The 19,948-nt window shown below is 35.4% G+C and overlaps 6 protein-coding genes and 1 long non-coding RNA gene across 10 annotated transcripts in view; 5 read left to right on the forward strand and 2 right to left on the reverse strand.

Annotated features, from left to right (window-relative positions):
- Window positions 1-19,948, reverse strand: part of LOC145307326 (uncharacterized) — a 68,374-nt gene that overhangs the window by 36,649 nt on the left and 11,777 nt on the right. The window lies entirely within an intron of this gene.
- Window positions 793-2,778, reverse strand: LOC145307272 (uncharacterized). 2 transcript variants are annotated; one of them, XR_013875379.1, is made up of 4 exons: window positions 2,098-2,778; window positions 1,632-1,699; window positions 1,335-1,402; window positions 793-903 (listed from the first exon to the last, which is right to left on the reverse strand). It is a non-coding gene; the product is annotated as an uncharacterized LOC145307272 (long non-coding RNA). The 2 variants fall into 2 exon arrangements; XR_013875376.1 differs by having other exon boundaries at window positions 1,632-2,778.
- On the forward strand, window positions 2,803-5,331 carry LOC145307284 (uncharacterized). Of its 2 annotated transcripts, XM_080149655.1 has the most exons (3): window positions 2,803-3,426; window positions 3,777-4,103; window positions 4,358-5,331. In XM_080149655.1, the coding sequence occupies exons 1-2, from the start codon at window positions 3,272-3,274 to the stop codon at window positions 4,081-4,083; spliced, it is 462 nt and encodes a 153-aa protein (XP_080005781.1). In that variant the 5' UTR covers window positions 2,803-3,271; the 3' UTR covers window positions 4,084-4,103; window positions 4,358-5,331. The 2 variants fall into 2 exon arrangements, with proteins under 2 accessions (XP_080005781.1, XP_080005776.1); XM_080149650.1 differs by having other exon boundaries at window positions 3,777-5,331.
- LOC145312480 (uncharacterized) lies at window positions 5,182-10,579 on the forward strand. The gene is made up of 10 exons (XM_080151738.1): window positions 5,182-5,209; window positions 5,749-5,864; window positions 6,129-6,303; window positions 6,906-7,209; window positions 7,543-7,698; window positions 8,119-8,636; window positions 8,915-9,081; window positions 9,310-9,626; window positions 9,852-10,075; window positions 10,290-10,579. The coding sequence occupies exons 1-10, from the start codon at window positions 5,182-5,184 to the stop codon at window positions 10,430-10,432; spliced, it is 2,148 nt and encodes a 715-aa protein (XP_080007864.1). The 3' UTR covers window positions 10,433-10,579.
- On the forward strand, window positions 10,636-13,415 carry LOC145307310 (uncharacterized). Of its 2 annotated transcripts, XM_080149688.1 has the most exons (3): window positions 10,636-11,436; window positions 11,748-11,945; window positions 12,356-13,415. In XM_080149688.1, exons 2-3 carry the CDS (start codon window positions 11,775-11,777, stop codon window positions 12,980-12,982), a joined length of 798 nt encoding a protein of 265 aa, XP_080005814.1. In that variant the 5' UTR covers window positions 10,636-11,436; window positions 11,748-11,774; the 3' UTR covers window positions 12,983-13,415. The 2 variants fall into 2 exon arrangements, with proteins under 2 accessions (XP_080005814.1, XP_080005803.1); XM_080149677.1 differs by having other exon boundaries at window positions 10,636-11,945; window positions 12,356-13,414.
- On the forward strand, window positions 13,527-16,569 carry LOC145307301 (uncharacterized). The gene is made up of 3 exons (XM_080149665.1): window positions 13,527-14,979; window positions 15,312-15,398; window positions 15,881-16,569. The coding sequence occupies exons 1-3, from the start codon at window positions 13,740-13,742 to the stop codon at window positions 16,243-16,245; spliced, it is 1,692 nt and encodes a 563-aa protein (XP_080005791.1). The 5' UTR covers window positions 13,527-13,739; the 3' UTR covers window positions 16,246-16,569.
- Window positions 17,372-19,874, forward strand: LOC145307315 (uncharacterized). The gene is made up of 4 exons (XM_080149700.1): window positions 17,372-18,459; window positions 18,685-18,816; window positions 19,321-19,431; window positions 19,627-19,874. Exons 1-4 carry the CDS (start codon window positions 18,377-18,379, stop codon window positions 19,709-19,711), a joined length of 411 nt encoding a protein of 136 aa, XP_080005826.1. The 5' UTR covers window positions 17,372-18,376; the 3' UTR covers window positions 19,712-19,874.

Below are 19,948 nucleotides of genomic sequence, written 5' to 3' on the forward strand. Positions count from 1 at the left end.
TGAAAAAGAATATTCATTTTTAAATTAAGCAATTAAAGGATTAACAAATCAAAAAGGCCTTACAAAAAGGAAAGTTAACGGTTTTGGGAAAATTTCATGGAGAAAGTAGATACAGCTTGTGTATGTGCCTGCTTATTAGAGAAAGTTTAATTCAGTTATCAATACATAACCAGACTGAGAGAAACTAAGAATGTCTTATAACGGGAATTTGGAGTTATGGTATGAATTAAATAGTCGTATGTTAGTACTAAGAGAGAGTCTAGAGATTAGAGCCAGAACTGACAATGTCGAGATCCAGAGGGAGGTTTGTAAGAGGTTATATCAACATGGATGGATTACTACACATCTTAATCGCTGCCGTCCTTCCCCTCTGCTGCCCGCCGCTGCCCAGGCTGCCGAACTGGCAGCTGTTCTTCACGAAGTAAACATGCACGAGGATGAATGTAATGCTGTTTAGATTTTAATAATATCCTGAATGTACTGTTTCAATAATATAAAGTAGTAAAATCTAATTTTAAATAGCTACCTATCTAGTACATTATTTTTATGTATTAACTTTTGTCTAACCAGTTTAATATCTATCTAATAAATTTAATAATAGCTTAATTGTTAATATAATTTAGTATACAGTTTCATAAAGGTAGTTCGATGTGTGTCTGTGTATATTAACTTCATATTTGTTATGCTTGTATACATGGAAACTACCTTTTGGGGCCGAGGTGTTGCCGTAGTTGCGTGTAGGATTATTCCAACTATCTTTTATTACAAATAATTAAACACTTACTTTTAACAGATGAATTTCTGATGGCAACAGCTTCATGTTGGTGCTTAAGAAATGTTCCACGGTCGAATTGCGGTCAGCTTATAATCAGAGAATACACCCAGCTGTGTGCGAAGCTAAACCTGAAAAAGAATATTAATTGAAATATAATTTATATATATTTTTAATATTATTTTACATAAAACACATCTTATAATATCTTTCTATTAAGGGTATAAAACTTCGTTACGCTTAAAACAATCATAAACCTTAAAGGGCGAATATAGGTTGGATATAATATGAGCTTATTTCAAAGGTGCTATTATATAAATTATAATAAATAATTTAAAGATAATGACATATCTAATTGTATTAGTCTGTTTACAGCTTATAAAACCTGTCTAACTCAAGATAATATTATGTAATTAGTGTGGTTCCCTAAGAACTCAAACACTCTACCGGTATCACACAAGGCTTCGTAGCAAGGTTGAATTAAAAAGGTTTCGTTAAAGGATAGTCTTAATAACATGGCCTAAAATATCCATGTTCTTATTAAAATTATTTTAACACTTACTTCTATGTAAACCATTCACTAATTGCAGCGCCCATATATTTTCTCACGAATCTGATTCCTGGTTAAGTCTGAAAAACAATATTAATTGAAATATAATTTGTTAATATTTCTATTATTATTTATATATATTAATAGTAGAATACTTTAAATATTAAGAATAGGATAAAAAGTCGTTCTTATATCATATATCAAAAAGGTTTAAAAAATTATAAAACAAACAGTTTATCGAAGTAGCTTAAAACCATGCGTAAGGTCCTAAATTATATTGATTTTTTTATTACATTATTTAAAACTTACTACTAAGTGAGCCCTTCTTTAATTGCAGCGCCCAAATAGTTATTTCTGATGAATCAGTGTTGCTGAACCTGAAAAACAATATTCAATTTAAATATAATTTATTAATATTTCTTACATTCATATATATTAAACCCGGATTATTTAATATTAAGAATAGGATAAAAAGTGTTTCTTAGATCAAATCAAAAAGGTTTAAAAAAGGCTTAAAACAATTATCCTATTATATATATTAATATTGTTCTCTTTTACAACGAAGCTTTTTATTTATTTTAATCTATAGCTGAAACTCAAATTAAAAATAGGATGAGGCCTCGACTTTTCTCTTCCTACTTTAAGTGCCCCTAGAGGCTTCTAAGGGGCATAGCCGCTAGTAAAACTTAAACCGTTAATCGAAGGCAGCCTAAAACCGTACGCTCAAGGTCCTATATTATTAATGTTTTTATATTAAAATTATTTAAACACTTACTTTTACGCAAACCACTCTTTGATTGCAGGGTCCATATACTAACAGCCAAGACTGAAGGTGGACACGTACTTTTTTAAACATCTGACTATCATCTCTTTGATTGCAGGGTCCATATATCAACACTAACAGCCAAGACTGGTAGACAAGTACTTTTTTAAACTTCTGAATATATAGCTCTCTAGGAGTTCTTAACTGACATTCATATAAATCTTGTGACATGGACCATCTCCTGTCAATCATACTTGGATATAACACGTATTTTCTCTAAGAGACTTGAACTATAACACTCATTGTTTACAATAGTTTTCAATCGGTATAGCGGCATTCATGCACATGCTCTGTACAGGTATACAACTTTATATTGAAAAATATTTCTTTTATATCCATTGCAATATATTTTTTTATATTTTATCGATGATATTTCATTTAAGTCATTGCCAAAAATATATTACATTCACATTAAAAAAAATTTACATTTATTTAACTTTCGTAACCCTGTTTTCAGATGATAAAATCAACGTGCTGGACAAAGTTGCCAAACTTTAAAAAACACCTTATGTATATAATATCATTTTAATATTTTACCGGTTAATTAATTAAAACTGCATAACTTATATAATTCATGAAATGTTATTATTCGTTGCAATTTTACGATTAAAAATATAACTGTCTTGCAAAGTGTTTTGCCACCTATACAATCTGTATGTTGGCAACCGTAACTTTCCATCGGCGCAATAATTCAACTGGACTATATGACTACGGTGCATTTTTGTATTTTAGTAATCATTTTTAGTGAAATTACAGTGAATTAAGACGTTAATATGTATCATTCTGTTTTATAATTCAAATTTTATCATTAATTATTGAAAATTCTTTCTAAAATATTCTTCGTATTCGTTTTTTCTCCCATTTTTGGGACTCTTTTTAGCTTACGTAATATACAGGACTTTTTTAAATGTAAAATTAATAAATATATGTCTTGCACCGTAGTATAAACGGATTGTCGCAAATATAGGAGTACAATTATAAGAATGAAACTACTTTTTTGGCCCAGAGGTGCCGGAGGCACTGGCTAAAAATAACTGTTTTTAATCTTATGCTTTTAGATTTTTATATTCGTAGAAAACCATGCATATAATACGATATGCTAGTTACCTAGTTTTTTGGCGTATGAATGAGAACACCTGTTCCTATCCACCGGATTCGAATGAATACGAGCTATTTTTATTTTGTAATTTTTTATTTCTTAAATATTCTACCTTTTCAGATAGTTCTGAATAACAGGCTATTCAAGTTAATCACCTGGGTACGCGTACATCATAATAACAGGTATGGGTGTATATTAGCTGTATAAGATTTATTTTTTTTCTCCTGCTACAAAATTTGTTCTAAATAAATAGGGGGGGGGGGGGGAAGTTTTGACACATTTGCGTAAACAGGGAGTATAGGCTTTATCTTTGGACTGAGAGTATAGGTTATTAGGGATAAAATCATTCTTATATGATGAATTTTCCCAAGTTTTAATATTTTTTGGATAGGCCTCCAGGTTCCGGAGCTCCAGGCCTTCTCCCCCCCCCCCCTTGTTTAAGGACAAATAAAATACCGGAAAGTTAAAAAACATTAATCACACCCCTCCCAAAAATAAACAAGACAAACAAAATAATCATTCCTCAAATTAGGATGGATCCATACCAATACCACGAGCTGCATGACAGATGGGACGCCCTCATGGTTAGGATGTTGAGACTCTTCTCCAAGCTAAATATTCGAGTTCAAGAAGAATCATGTGGCATTGATGACGCTGTTGAAATAGTAAAACTCTTATACCATCACGGTTGGGTAGAGACACACTTAAAGAAGATTGAACCTATGCCCGAGAATCTCTACGAGAACGAGAGACCCCGCCTGGATGATACCGAGAGACGTGTCATTGACCATGAAGCCGACTGTGCACCTTTCCTCACCAACGTCAGCCCTTTTTTCTAAATAAAACCCAGAGTAACAAGGTAAAAACTACGAAATTATTGCAGGGGTGTATATTCTGCTCCGGGGGGGGGGGGGGAGGGGAGGGGGAAAAAAGAAATAAGTGGATCAATGATGGAAGTTGCTTCAAATCACATGCTCTTGTTCATGGCTAGTTGTCTTTTGTAGCAGGGGAAAAAATTGTTTTTAACCAAAAAATGTTTCAGAATTCTTTGAGTTTCTTCATTAAAAAACGCTTTAGTTTTCTCATTTTTAATTCAATGTTCTTTCCTTTCAGGGAAGAGAAAGGAGAAGCTAGGAGAAGCCGAGCTCGCCGCCGGCGATTTCATCCAGCCTCCGGATATCCATGCTGAAAGCGAATTTTAATTGTAATTTGTGGCGTTATCCTCTTAGAAAATTTTGTTTGTATTATTTAACTCCCCATCCCCCCCCCCCCCCCCCAAACTAAATTGCTGGGTTAGGTTAGGCTAGGTTAAGTTATACGGCTAGGTAGAGGCCAGGGGCCGTTTTTCTAGGGGGGGGGGGTATTTCCTAAGAGGATAACATCAATTTGTTCTTTCAGAACATTTACGTTAACCTCTCTTTGATTGCAGCGCCCATATATTTTATAATTAAGTACCCATGGTGACAGTGATCGAGCCCCACTGGTCGTGCAGATATATAATTTCCTGCATATAAACATTAATAAACATTATTTACCCCTAAAGCCGACGATTACGTATGCACGTGTACAGTTTTTTAAGCTTCTGGCTATAGCTCTCTAGGAGATCTTAATTGATATGTTTTATTTTTGTTTTTGTTTTTTGATATTTTTGTTATGTTGTTTTTTATTATTTATTATTATTTATTTTATAGCAAATTAACAAATTTTCTGGGTTCAACATTGTTGTTATAATAAAACTCCATGCAACTGCAGAATTCTGCAAAAGTCACGACCAGTGGGGCTCGATTATATATGCGTTCGTCGGCTTTTCAGGGAAGGCAGGAAATTTATATAGGTATTATCCAGGTCAGGACTGGAACAAACAAAATTTTATGTATATATTGTATATAGTTATTTTTTTCAAAGTAAAAAAATGTCAGACCAACGCTGGATGACGTATGTATAATTGGATCACAATTTTGATAGGTAAGTTTAATTAATTTTATAGACAATCAAAGAATAAATAAGGGTATTTTCTTGTTTGTAACTCTAACTCTTTATTTTGTGAGTTCCTTTGACATTTAATTTTGGTTTCAAAAAGTGTCACTCCCCCCCCCCCCCTTTTTTACTTTCTCCTTCTTTCGTTATATGTAAACAAGTAATAACCTTATTATTATAACCAGGGGTGTATATTCTGCACAAGATTTATTTTTTTTCCCCTGCTACAAATTTTTTTATTTTTTTTCCCCCCTAGATTTTTCTGAAAAAGTAAGGGGGGAAATAGAAAAATATTTAAAGAACTCTATACTTCATTTATTTTATCCCTCCTACCACACATTTCTTTAGTTTTTTTTCACCAAGGAGGGGGGGGGGGGGAAATGGAAAAAATGTTTTCAGTTTTCTTAATTTTTACATTTTTTTTTCCTCCAACCACTTATTTTTTATTTCCACCCCCCCCCCCCCCTGAGCAGGGGATCCCATGCAGAATATACATCCCTGATTATAACATATACTTCTTATTTCAGGAGTTACCTATACACCCCTGTTAGACGTTATTGCAATGGGAGACAATTTGATTGGTACACTCTCTAAAGCTCTACTGAAGCGTATAAGAAGTGGAGATAAGACGAAAAATGTACAGGTGACTTTTTACAACTAATTATTTCTACATATTTAAGATGAGACCTTACTTTTCATTACTGTACTTAAAGTATAATCTATGCTCGACTTTAATTTCTATTTTTCACTTGCAGTCAGCGCACTATAAACATGCTTGCTCTTACACCAGTATAGTCATATTTACTGTAATCAATTGACACGTGTAGCTTGCCCAAATAACGATCCATAACAACTCCCCTATATTATTTTAAATAAGTAATTCACTAATTATGTAATCTTTTTCCAGTTGCAGCATAAACTGAGGTCCATAAGAAAACTCTTCTGTAATGCAACGAGAGCCAGAAGTAAATACTGGCGCAAGAAACATCAACAAAGTGAAGACAGTCAGCCATTACTAGAAGAAGAACAGCAGGAGGATTTGATGGATGTGGAATATGAGAACCAAACTGCATCGTCAAAAGGTAACCTACAATATCTGTAATATAAAGTAGAACGATGTCGGTCTGTCTGTTTGTTGTTTGTTTGTCCAAATTCCCACAAACATTGTCTCCCAATTTTTGTTTTTTATTTTCCTTTCAATCTAAATTTCAAACAATTGGTTTGATCAAACGTTAGTTAAGTTTGTCTCAAGATATCCTTGTTCCAGGGGTGTATATTCTACATGGGATCCCTTAACCTAACCCACCTTCACCCACTCTCTACATTTATCTACTTTTTCTGGAATTTTTAATTTTTTAACTTTCTAATTTGACTAGTTTTTCTTTACGGCATTATCCTTATACTAAAGTAACAGGATGTCTGTGTGTCTGTTCAAAAGGATCTTGCTAACCGCTGAACCGATTGGGTTCTCCTTTACAGGGTACCTTCACATAGGTCCCGGGAAGGATTATAACTATAAAACACCATGTTTAACATCGTATTTTTTTAGGTAAAGTTTGTACAGGCTGCAATACCAACTTCACAAAGGAAACCGAAAGTATATGTTATCAATGCTACGCAAACCAAGTTTTGGAGCGATTAAATAACAATCCTGAAGAAACAAACTACATTAATATTGTTGTAGACAATATTAACAACAATAATACCAACGATAATAATGATGCAGACAATGACAGCATTCAAGATGCCGAGGACTGGGAACACGTCGAATTGTTTGATATACCTGAAGATGATTTTGACCCAGATGATGACGATGACCCTGATGACGAACCTGATGGCGAACCTGATGGCGATCATGACGGGGATCCCTTCAAACATCTTACAGAACTTGAGAAAGAAATTGTTAATGATTTCAGAAGCGTTTGTGTTCTAGACAACCCCATCTCTCACAACAAAGTTAGAATCATCCTGGCAATTCTGAAACGCTCGTGTATTTTCAAATTTCCGTCATATAATACATTATTCAAACCCAAATACAAAGTTGAAATCAAAGAAAACAAATATAATCCTACAAATGCTCCTGGTTCACTGATTGAGTGCAGGTATGTTTATATACGATTTAGAAAGCGTAGCATTTCTATAATCATTACCAGAATTTCCGTACGTCCATTTTAAACATGTCGATTTTTCTCCTTTTTTAACAACAAACTTTCAAGTGTTCTAATTATCAGTTTGATCATTCTTTGGTATATTGCTTCCTGCGACAACTTGAGAACAATATTATAAGCTATTATTAGTTAAAAATATATTTCTTTTTCCAGATTCCCTACCTATGAGATCCTCCAAGACGCCATCACAGACTTTAAACGGTTGAATGGACAACAGGCCGTTGATGATCATATAACTTTTGACATCTCGGGCGACGGAGTGAAAGCAGCTCAGGGATCTCATATCTCCTATTATACTGTCTGGATTAGGTAAGTAATTAATATATTGTGGATTTGAAAGGGTTGGGTTGGGATAAAGTTCTTTTCATATACAGCATGACCCTCGAAAAAATATTTTTTAGGATTGGCACCCTATATTTCAAAGGATATCAAAATATTTGTTTTACATCAATTGACAGCCCAGATTTTTAAAGCAAAAGTTTAGGAAACCATTCAATAAAGAAATAAGAAAGAAAACTAAGTTTACAATTGATACTTTTTTCTATTGCATACATATATAAAAATCTGTCTTACTGTATACCAGGACTTAATTAATACCATAAGTAAACCTAGTTTTTACCACTTTTACGGTAAAATTTTACCAGCCTTTACGTTTTATAAATCAGTAACTACAATTTTAAGTCTAAGGTATTAAATGCTATTATTATTAATTCTTCTTTATTATTTCAGGTTATTCTTCAACAAGGATTTCAGTGTTATATTGCCAGTCAGCATATTTGAGAAGACGAGGAGGCGTCCCTACAGTTACAACTTTCTGGATAATGTTACCCGATTCATCAACAAACTAATTCAAGAAGGATTACCTGGACATACCTTTCAATGTAGAACCATCATCCACGATGCCGTTGCGAGAGCCGATGTATTCGGCATTCTTGGCCATGGATCAAAAAATGGATGCCCACACTGTGACCTTCCAGGGATGGCTTTTTCACAGACTTATCTCCGTCAAAAGAACTTGGTATTGTTCGAATCAATGAATGTATTTTACCCCAGTGACAGTCAAAATATGGGTACGCCGAGGTCTGACGAGAAATTCCGCAAGTTAGAGGAAAATAATCAGAACATGAAAACCAGTTTTTCTGAGCTTGACCCGAGCTTGGATTTAATACAAGATACCCCCAGTGATCCGATGCACGCGTTGCACCTGGGCTATGTAAAGAAAGTGATGACGTACCTGAAGAAAGGACGTAATAGTTATCCAGAATTGGAAGAAGAAGACTTAGTTCAAATGGAGAGAATTACAGGGATGTACTGCATTTGACTAAAGAAATGACGCGTAAAATAGGTGTTTTCTTCGCGCATTTCTCGGCACTGCGATAAAATTCTGCATTTTTAGATTTATGTCTATTACACATTATTTGTACGCCTTGTTATGCCGCTTAAAAGAGTGTTAGTTTGAAAAGTTTAAAGAACTTAAATTTTGAAAATTTTCTCCTTATCACCCATATTTTACCATGAACTGCAGTAACTCCAATTATAGATGAAATCAACGATCAATTGAAGCTTGTTGGCGATTTTGATCGCGTTCCCCGTACGTCCATCATGCGCCTGACAGAGAAGAAGCTAGCCCTCAATTTGAAAAGTTCTGAATTCAAAGTACTGGGCTTTTACCATATGATATTTTATGCAGAGGTAGGTTTTTACCATATTATAATCTTTTTAGAATTTAAAGCTTATTTCAGTTTCATTATATTGTATAGCAATAACATTCTTTTTAAATTTGCGCACGTGTGCTATATTATATATATATTTCTATTGAGGAGGGTGGACTTCCAATAAGTATATAGGGCGAAGCCCCTAGAGGCTAGGGGCGAAAGAGCTAGTTTTCCCTTAAATTATTACAATGTTTTTTGTTTCCAGTTGGCAAATCTTAAAGATGAACAACGTCTGATATGCAAGTTTTTATTCCACATATTGCGCTGTCTCGAAGAGCATATAACAACTGAACGTGTGGCTGAGCTCAAGACCATGATAATGGTCCTGAACTCAAAATTGGCGGAGATGTACGGCGAATCGTGCTTGAGTTACAATACTCACATGCTTTACCATATGCCGGAACATGTCCGCCGATTTGGACCATCCATGGCGTTCAGTTGTTATGCTTTCGAAAGTGCCAATCATGTGATTGCAACTTACATCCGAGGATATAATTTTGGCCTTAAAGAGGTTTCAAACAGGTAATACTATTTTTTTTTAGTTGAGTTCCTTTGACTTTTAGTTTTGGTTTCAAGAAGTGTCACTTCTCCCCCCCCCCCACTCTTTACAAATTTTAATGTAATTTTTAAAAATGTAACATAACTTTCTTTCCGTGTATTGCTGATCAAACACTTAAGCTATAACGATTTCACCAGCAACATACCTTTCCGTTTAACAGCCATTAATGACATAAATGACATATTTAGATTGTTGATATTTCACACAGTGAAACCGTACATAAATGAAAAGCTGGCTGTCAGGGGAAAAAGGAATGCCAACAAACGAAAGTTCGAAAGAAATCAATTCTATACAGACTGCCAAGACCTCTACTTTGTCCCAGACTGCCGTCGTGATAAAACAGTATGGTTGGTCCACAAAGTGAGGACATTTTTTCCGGCATACACCTTTCCTGAAGATTCCAGAAGAATAGGTAGGGGTGTATATTTTGCACATGATTAATTGTTGTATAGAAATATTTCATGAACTATACATTTCATCTAATTCCTTTTTAACCTACCACAATTTATTTGTAATTCTCTTATCATGCCAGGAGGAGAGTGTGGTAAAGGGGGGAGGGGGGGTCTAGGAAATATGAATTAAGTTTTATGGTTTTAAACACTGAAAATATACACCCCTGGTATTAGGAGTAGGCAAGACTGACGATCCCGAAGACTATAGCCATCCTCCAACACAACTAGCCTCCAACCTACTGAAGTACAGAGTAGCACATATCTCCGTACACCTGTTGCATCAAGATGTCTCCATCGTAATTCCTATCGGAATTTAATTTTGTACATTGAAAGCAGAGAAAGGGGGGGGGGGGGAAATGACACTTTTTGAAACCAAAACTAAAAGTTCCATATTGTACCCTTATAAAACAACTGCCATGCAAAATGACAGATCTGTAACTGTTTCTTTAGTTCAGTTCCTTTGACTTTTAGTTTTGGTTTCAAAAAGTGTCACTTCCCCCCCCCCCCCCCCCCTTTTGTTATAATATGTATGTAAAATGTTGTAAAATTCAACTGAAGGCCCTTCCCTCTTTATTTGGAATTTATGTGAAATGTACTTTAAAATATTTTTTTCATTAAAATTATTTTTTATAGCTAATTTTAAAAAAGGCATTTCAACTAAATTTAGCAAAACCCTACCTTTTTGGCCATCGATGGGTATGAAGTTAAAGTGTTATAAGTCTAGTCTGTAATTTGAAAGAGTACATGTTTGCAATTTAATTTAATTTTACATAAAATTTTAATTTCTGTCTACACATTTCAGATTTAAAACTATGCAAATTGCCCATGCCAACGACCTGGATCCAACAGCGTAATTTCGACTGGCAATTGATCAAGCTAGATCCCAAAATGACGAGGACTGGAAAGAGTGCTAGTTCTGTAAAGGTAAAAATTATATTTAAGGCCTAATTTACTATTGTACAAATTGCTGCTACCCTTCGCTCAAAAAACTTATAAATTCGCATGTTACCGGATCGAAAGGAAAACCTTATCGGTTCATGCTTAACAGACCACAAAAGATTATTGACCAAGTATAATTATTTATTAATTTTCCACAGTGTGTTTAACATTTGATATTAGTAATTAAAATTCTAGGGGCGTAGCCACTGCTATCTAATATCTTTTTATGCATTGTAAATACAACAATTATTTCTTGTTTTAGAACAACAAGCCTACTGGAGGTGGCAAACCTAATGGTGCCAGAGGTGGAAGTGCCAAAGCTCCAAGTGCCAAAACTGGAAGCAACAAATCTACTGGAGGTGGCAAAGGTACAACAGCAAAGGTAGGGTTTTAAGTTTTATTGTTATCGGTTTTTGGTTTGTTGGTGTTTTGTTGTTAAACTAAACTTACTAACATGATGTCTGTTTGTGGGTTTGTACCAACAAATCTCGTTAACCGTTGAACAAATTGGGTCCCTCTAACCATATAACTTAACCTAGCCTAACCTAACACAGTCATTTTGTCGGGAGAGGGGGGGGGGGGAGGGTAAAGTTTTAAAAAATAGAAGAAAAAAATTAGGATAATGCCGGTGTTGTTTAAAACTATAATCCTCGGTAAGTAATGCTTTACAATAATTATCTATATTATTTTTAGAACACAACTAGAACCACAACATCTCCAATGAGGCCAATAAATATTACCCCACCTCCATCTCCACGGGCACGGCACCACTCCGCGAGTCAACGGACCGCGAGAGTTGTAGTTCCTCCTGCAACATCATCACGATCCCAGTCCCAGTCATCACGACCCCAGGGATCATCTGGCCCTTCTGGTGAGATGGAAGAAAGCGAGGTATTATTTTTATTTCATTTTGTCATCCAGAGGATACAAATTACAATTATTTAGGATATATATCGACTTAGCCTGGAAAAAATAACTTGTAAGATTTGACTAAATTTTTGGTAAACATTGACCAATAAAAATTTACCTTGTAAATTTTTACAAACAAGTTGGTCAAATTTTACCAAGTTGATTTTTTGGTCAAAGTCCAAAAATCTGGACTTAGCCTAAAAATTTACCTTGTCAATTTTTACCAAAAAGTTGGTCAAATTTTACCAAGTTTTTTTGTTTGTCAAAGTCCAAAAATGATGGAAGATGCTTAGGATCACTTGCTCTTGTTTGTGGATAGTCTTCTTTTCTACCACGTAGTTTTTAAAATACCAAGACTTGAAAATATGTGGTTTAATATGTTTCATTTTAAGGATTTGTTCACCGGGGCCGTTATGAACCAAATTCAGAACCAATTTCAGCAGCTACGTACTTTCTTGACCTCACAAATGAAAAATCAACTAGAGCCCATTAATGCGTCCATCAGAAACTTGGTAAACAAAACGTCCACAAACCATGAGTTAGTGAAGAATGAAATCAAAGACCTGCAAGACAGTGTATCAAGAGATATGGCTGAAAATACTAAAACCCTGAAAACAGAAATGAAGAAAACCGGCCAAATTGTGGAAACCTTGGTGACTGATCTAAGAAGACTGACCAATGTGGATGAGCTTGATGAGGAGGAGGCGAATAAAGGGCCTAGTGAGAATCAGGATGTTGTCGTGGACCAGATTTTCTCACCAGATTTTTACAGAGAAAGAATAAAGAACCATGACCCCTTGGAAAAAGATGGTTATATGAGAAGAGAAGAAATTATCTTTTTCATCCAAAATTTCGAAGACTCACGGAAAGTGGATATAGGCTGGCAAACCTTACTGAAAGTATGCCGAGACATCATAACCTTCACGTATGTCGTGTTCGAGCAGTTCACCTTTGACGCCCGCATCACAGCTGCCTTTTGGACTGCTCCGGAAGTTATTGATGACGAAACTGGTAAGTAAATATTATTTTGTAAATTTGACATGATGAGAAAACGTTTAAAACAGGGAGAAGGGAGGTGGGGGCAAGGGAAATAAACCGAATAAAAGGGGCATTCCTATTCTTGCTAGCAGGTGACCATGTACAATAATCTTTTTATATATATATTTTATTTGTGAAAATAAATCTTGTGCAGAATATACACCCCTGGTACAATAATAAACATGTACCTATGCAGAGTTAATTGAAAATTTCATTATTATTTCAGTGGAACGTTTCTTGGATCATTGTAAGTTAGTGCTTAACGAGACGTACCTACATGAAGCTATCCCACCAAATTTGTGGAGAACAGGAACCTATGTGTCTTCAAGCGACCTTTTTCTAGTGAGGAACCACATACAAGCTTGTAGGTAATTCAATTATTTATCGCATCTATTCCGCGTCTATTAAATGTGAAAGTGGTAGTTTTACAAAATGCATTTCAATGTTCTTCAGTTAAAAAAGTAGTTTCACGAAATGTTAACTGCATATTGTATTCTTGTTAAATTGTTAAACTACATTTCTATGGCATATGTTTCAAAGAATTTCAATTTTGTACCATGTATTTTTTTATGTGGCAAGACTTTTAGTTCATCTTTTCTTGATATATGTTATATGTTATATATTGAGACTGTTTTGATATAAACCCTTTTTTTATCTAGGTTCTTGCGCAATTTCGAACACACTTTTAAAGAGGACGCGACTGGTTTTTGTGAAAATAAGAAGAGGGCCGAAGATTATATGCTTGCTAATGAGGATCCTGTCTGCTGGAGGCTATTTCGAGGGCTGGTAACGCGAAAACAAGAACGCGCATTGTCAACCCCAAACTACACGTATGAACAGGTTTTTGAAATCAAGCCAAGGAAGGAGACAAGCAATAAGAAAGGCAAGAAAGACAAGAAAGACAAGAAAGACAAGAAAGACAAGAAGGAAAAGGCACAGAAACGATCAGCCTTACAGATGTGTGAATTTTATCTGGCCCCTGCAGAGATACAAAGAATTAAGCGGCGTATTAAACCGAAGACAATCACAACTTCAACACCAGGTGTTACAGCCGAAGACAAGAAATTTTACCACATGTTAGGTGCCCACTCAATGGGTTGCTTACCCCACGAAGTTCAAGGAAAGAACCCGATTTACTTGAGAATAAACAATGACAGGTCGAGAAATTCATTTCAGATCAAAAATTATGCAGACATGGCAAAGAACCCCAAGCAATTTTTCAAGACAGTCCATAGTAATAAGAAGGTTATACAAAGAGCTGTAATGTATTATTCGTACGCCACAACCAATTTGAAACCAGAAATGAGTGAAGAACAGACAAAGATTCACAATGCCAGTGAGAAAGCAACTAGAATTTCAAGAAATAGAAAGATGAATGCTGCTGATGAATCCACTGCTGATGATTGCACTGCTGATGATTCCACTGCTGATGATTCCACTGCTGATGATTCCACTGCTGATGTATCCACTGATGGTGAAGACAATGCTGTTGAAGACAATGAAGCTGAAGGCAATGCTGTTGAAGAAAATGGTATGGAAAACATTGCTGATGAAGAAAGCAACAATGGTGAGGAGCTTGTAATTGATGACGGAGGCGACGACGTTGAAATGAATTCAAATGATGATCAGATTGGGAATGACTTACGCATACCACCCGCGGAGAATCCAGCAGTAACTCCAGAACCAGTAAAGCACCCAGTAAAGCCACGTAGGTTATATGAAGATCCAATTGTCAACAGCCAGTCCAATAATAAACCCAAAGTAAATGTATTTAAAAACATCACAAGCTCCAAAAGGAAGAAGCATGGAAAGGGCTCGAAAAAGTCGAAGAAGATAATTATTTCTGAAACAGACGATGAGGGCCAAAATGTGGGAAATCTTGATGATACAGTCCCAATGCAAGATGATGAACAACCACCAAACTTTCCACCACTGCAAAGACAGAAAGAATTTTATGGACGAAATAATTCAATCACAGGTACATATTTGTTGAACATTAATTATTATTTATAAGTTTTATCTTTCCTCGTATTGTGTATATACTGCACAAGATTTTTTTTCCTCTGCTACTAATTTTTTTTAAATTTTTCTTCCCCCCCCCCCCTAGTTTTTTTTCACCAAGTAGGGGGAAAATTGAAAAATATTTAAAGAACTCTATGATTTATTTATTCTATCCCTCCTACAACACATTTCCTTTTAAAATTTTTTTTTCAACCAAGTAGGGGGGGTGGGGGGGTGGAAAAAATGTTTTCAGTACTTGCTTTTTGTTTGGAAACGTATAAAATTAATGTATAAATTAATTATTTACAGGCAACAGTAACGAGAGACAGGTGACTGGAAAGGCAACAAGTGTCGTGGAGGAAAGCAGCAGTGATGAGAATGATGAGGATGCCGAAGGTATTGTTATTTATAGTTTGAAAAACGTAGGAACTGTATCACCTAAATTTAAGTTTATTAATATTTTAGTTGAGAAGTAGTCTTAGATAAAAACCCTGTGGATTAATTTTGTTTTAAGGGAAACTTCGTACAGGCCCTGACAGGGTTTTAGGCTAAAATTTGTATGGGCGCAGCCGCTATCTATAATACTAAGTAGCTTAATGTCTGTCCGGCCGTCAGAAGCTTAAGATCTCAGTAACCACTGAATCGATCGAGGTTACGGTAAAATTTTACCACCTTTTAAATCGTATAGGCTGGTAAAATTTTACCATAAAAGTGGTAAAAACTAGGTTTTTTATGGTATTAATTGTATCCTGGAGATCGGATTCTACTCTTCTGTGTATTGGTCCTGCGGTGATTTTAAGCTATTTCCTTGGAGGGGGGGGGGGGGGGGTTGGGTAACATTTATACTATTTGAAATAATGACTATAATAATTATTTAGATGATGTGGCGATCATTCCAAAGAACCGGGAGCGAAGGCAAACCGCATTGGAAGCCGAAGCAAAAACCAAGAAAAGTTTACAGCTGGACAATGAACCATCATTCGAGGTGGATAACGAAGATGACGGAAACCAGAGTGACGAAATTGTGGAGGTTGAGGACAATGAGGGCAAGAATGACGGCAATGCAAGTAAGGAAATTCGGATACATCCATGTGGAATAATATTACCCAAACTTGCCATTATAATTCACAACCACACGGGTCATTATGAGGTTGTTGCAGTAGGCTCAAATGTTTCTATATACAACCAAATGGAAATTTTAGAACTCATCAACATTGACGGTAAGTTACAGGTCTTAATGTAATAAATGGGGGGGGGGGGGGTGGGCGAAAGTGACACTTTTTTGGGGCTTTTATTGGCGGTTCTCGGCGGTGGCGACGCCGTTTCTTCACAGTTCCATATTGTACCCCTATAAAGCAACTGCCAATGCAAAATTCCCCCTTTTATCTTTGATTGGCATATTAATATAGGGTAAAAAATATTGCTTGTTTTCATTTGAATCTGATTAATAGTAACTAATGTTCATATAGGTATGGAAATAATATTGAAGCTACAATTATGTACATTTGCTTTAACATTTTTTATTTCTTTGTAGGAGAAAAAGCAAAGTGGAAAAAAGATGGAGAAGAAGGTGAATTAGTTTCTGACATCAAAGAAGAAGCACCAGAGAGTGATGATACAGATGAAGGTCATCAATCAGACCCAGACACTGGAACTGGCAGTAGTAGTAGTAGTGAAGAAGAAGAAGAAGAACGCAGGCCAAAAGCAAAAGTGGCCCAAAAGCCAAAGCCTACCAAAGAAGCTCCTAAACGTCCCAGAAAACAAACAACATTTCCATCAACGAATCAAATTGATGCGGTGTTGTACAGAAACCAGAGCAGAGCAAGCACGAGCAGAGCACAAATTAATTCAAGCCGGGAATATGCTGAAAGCGCAGGCACATCAAATCCTGATGAAGACGTAAACCCAGAACCAGGTTGTAGTTATAGTCAACTCAGTCCAGAGCAAGGTTGTAGTAATAGTCAACTCAGTGAGCAACCTAACCAAATTAAGCTGCAGCAAATGTTGAACAGAACAAATACACATTTGCCCGATTTCGGCCAGCGTGGTGAGGCTCGGACAAGAAGAGATGCCAACAAACGAGTAAAGGACAACATGAAGAAGCAAAGATTGTGGGAACAGGGACACAGGCCTGAAGATGATGAGTTAGAGAAGAAGAAAAGATCAAGCTCCAGACCACCACAGAGAGCAAGTTCTCAACAATGTTCTCAAAACATAAACAATTACGGTATCTTTGGCAGCTACATTACAGCTGATTCGGGAAAGGGGTGTATATTCTGCACAAGAAATATTGTTTGTCCACGGCTAAAAATTTTTAAAATTTACAAATGTTTTCAGTTTTCTTAATTATTACCTTTTTTTCTTACCTCCATCTATTTATATTTAATGAAATATAATATACATCCCTGAGCAGACTTGGAAAAAATATTATACATCCGATCCATGTAGAATATACATCCCTGGCAGAATGGAGACAAGTATTATCCGTCGGAACTTTCGTCTGAAAACGAAGAACAAGACGAAGAACAAGACGAAGAACAAGACGAAGAACAAGACGAAGAACAAGACGAAGACCTGATTATAGGTCGCAGTCAATCCCAATAATTCCAGGACTTTACGTATATATATATTTATATGTAATTTTTTTTGATTTCATAAGTTTCATCTTCAATTTTTTTTTATAATATCTAGAAAGGAGTCTTTTCCCAAAATGCATTTGAAGTTAATTTAGTGAACCGTATATTTGAACCTGTTTAAATGTGTTTAAACTCTATTTATATGGCATAAATTTGAAGAAAGTTAAATTTTCTACCACGTACTTTTACCATCTTAACAAAGAAAAATATGCAATTCACAAAATTAAGTTCAAATGCATTTTGTGAAACTACCCCTTTCCACCAATTAAGTTTAATGAGCTTAAAGTTAAGAGCTTAAACTGAAAATTTTTTGTTGTATAATCTGTCGCATTTTTTGTAATTCAGTATATAGCAGTTGTAGTTTACCCCCTAAACTAAGGAAAAAAAGTATTCAGAACTAGCTTTTGTTAATTTTATATATTTGTTTAATTTTGTATAAAAATATTATATATATGACAGTTATCGTAGGGAATGTTTTAATTAATACGGTGGTAGATTTCCATGGTAAAATGCGTAATGTTTATGTGCTGTAATTAAAAAAGAGAACGTTTCAAATTTGTATAAACTTTTTGTAAATGTTAAATTTGTCTATATACTTGTTTACAATATAAGATATACCAATATGTGATCTTGCTGGCCACCCTATTATATTAAAATTCCCTACGTCAGTTTTTTGGACATTTATTAATGAAAATTTAATACCAGTGATAATTTGTTTCTTTTCAAATTTAATATAGAATGTCCGACATGACAGCCACAGCAGCAGCCGACTTAGAGAGAGACGAACAGCACGAAGAACAGAAGCCGGAAACCACAAGTGGGTGAGTAATATTTTAATATGTATAAAACGAAGTAGAATGATGTCTGTCTGTCTGTCTGTCCGTCCGTCCGTCCCTAGCTATATTTTGGTAACCATTCATCGAATCGGATTCGACAATCCATCACAACATAATTACATAAATACATATTACATATTTTTTGGTAATTACTTCTTTGGGCAAAGGTCCGATTACCTGGGATATATAATATATATTTATATATTTCAGTGATAGCGAAAAACAGAAGAACGAAATGAGTGTGTCTGAGCCTGAGCTGCCTGCTAAGCTGGATGACCTGCCTGATACCCCTCCTAAATCGTCTGATACAGAAGATTTGAACCTAACTTTGGATTGCACTACGTAAGTTTATTTATTTTTGTTACCATTCTATTTCTGTTCAGAAGGTGGTAGTAGCCGGATTGAAAAGAGTAGGATAAACATTATTGTTATGGCGAATAATTATAGTTTCATTCAGGGGTGTACATTACGCACAAGATTTATTTTGTTCCCGTGGTACAAAATTTTGTATTTTTTTCCCACCTATTTTTATCTCACCAAGTAGGGACGGAAATGGAGAAATATTGAAAGAACTAAAATTTTTGGTCCTACCACACATATTTTAGTTATTTTCCCCCCACCACCTGAACAGGGGATCCCATATAGGATATACACCCCTGATATTTCAAATTAGCAGCTACGCTAAACCCTCTAATATGAAGTATATCTCTTAAAGTTTCTTTTGCCACTCCCTTCCCTTGCCGGTACCTATGAGAAGAACCCGATCTGTTCAGTGGTTATCGAGATCCTTCGGTACATAAACACGGACATCCTGTTACTTTAGTATTATTTTTTTTTATTTTTCAGGGACGACGATGGATGGGAGACAATGCAGAAAATAAAACAAGACCTTAGGGCAGCAAAGCAAAAAATTGCTTCTTTGGAAGAGGAGATCGCTTGTTTGGAAACACAAACAAAGTAAGAAATTTTTTTCACTTCTTTTTTTGGTATTTAATCCGGGCGACTGTGTTGTAAATGATTTTTCGGTACAGACAAATTCACCTTTATATATTACAAAACTAGCAAGTATGCCTCTAGGGGTAAGGTGGGAGGGGTAAATGTGGACCAAAAAAAAAGTTTACTATTTAATTATAATATGATTGCTTAATTCAGGGAGCAATCCAAGAGATGTCCGGCGGCACAAAAGGATGACCAGAAGGTCGGACAAGCCTCTGTTATGGAAGGAGAAGCAAAGTAAGATATCCTATTATATAAAGTAGTAAGCGTTTTTTGTTTGTCCCGAAGGATAACCGCTAAACCGATATTGTTCTCCTTTAAAGTGAAGCTTCTTATAGGTCCTGGAAAGGTTTTAAACTATTTTTGTGCAGGGTGTCTTCACCCCCTTCCCCAAAAAATATTTTTACTCTTCTGAAACTGAAATTGAAAATGGGAAGATGTTGATTTTTCCCCTTCCAACCTTAAGTGCCCCTAGAGG

Source organism: Acartia tonsa, chromosome 2, assembly GCF_053477335.1.
Source record: "Acartia tonsa isolate MP-2025a chromosome 2, ASM5347733v1, whole genome shotgun sequence".
Taxonomy (NCBI): domain Eukaryota; kingdom Metazoa; phylum Arthropoda; class Copepoda; order Calanoida; family Acartiidae; genus Acartia; species Acartia tonsa.

Excerpts from the sequence above, each read along its gene's own strand:
- LOC145307284 (XM_080149650.1), top strand. The coding sequence starts at position 3,272 with ATGAGAACACCTGTTCCTATCCACCGGATTCGAATGAATACGAGCTAT. Across the intron at positions 3,427-3,776 it reads CGCGTACATCATAATAACAG|GATGGATCCATACCAATACC; the intron begins GTATGGGTGTAT and ends TCCTCAAATTAG.
- LOC145307315 (XM_080149700.1), top strand. The coding sequence starts at position 18,377 with ATGTCCGACATGACAGCCACAGCAGCAGCCGACTTAGAGAGAGACGAA. Across the intron at positions 18,460-18,684 it reads AAGCCGGAAACCACAAGTGG|TGATAGCGAAAAACAGAAGA; the intron begins GTGAGTAATATT and ends TATATATTTCAG. Across the intron at positions 19,432-19,626 it reads TGTTTGGAAACACAAACAAA|GGAGCAATCCAAGAGATGTC; the intron begins GTAAGAAATTTT and ends TGCTTAATTCAG.
- LOC145307310 (XM_080149688.1), top strand. The coding sequence starts at position 11,775 with ATGAGGCCAATAAATATTACCCCACCTCCATCTCCACGGGCACGGCAC. Across the intron at positions 11,946-12,355 it reads GTGAGATGGAAGAAAGCGAG|GATTTGTTCACCGGGGCCGT; the intron begins GTATTATTTTTA and ends TTTCATTTTAAG.
- LOC145307301 (XM_080149665.1), top strand. The coding sequence starts at position 13,740 with ATGCTTGCTAATGAGGATCCTGTCTGCTGGAGGCTATTTCGAGGGCTG. Across the intron at positions 14,980-15,311 it reads ACGAAATAATTCAATCACAG|GCAACAGTAACGAGAGACAG; the intron begins GTACATATTTGT and ends AATTATTTACAG. Across the intron at positions 15,399-15,880 it reads GAATGATGAGGATGCCGAAG|ATGATGTGGCGATCATTCCA; the intron begins GTATTGTTATTT and ends ATAATTATTTAG.
- LOC145312480 (XM_080151738.1), top strand. The coding sequence starts at position 5,182 with ATGTATAATTGGATCACAATTTTGATAG. Across the intron at positions 7,210-7,542 it reads CTGGCAATTCTGAAACGCTC|ATTCCCTACCTATGAGATCC; the intron begins GTGTATTTTCAA and ends TTCTTTTTCCAG. Across the intron at positions 10,076-10,289 it reads TGAAGATTCCAGAAGAATAG|GAGTAGGCAAGACTGACGAT; the intron begins GTAGGGGTGTAT and ends CCCTGGTATTAG.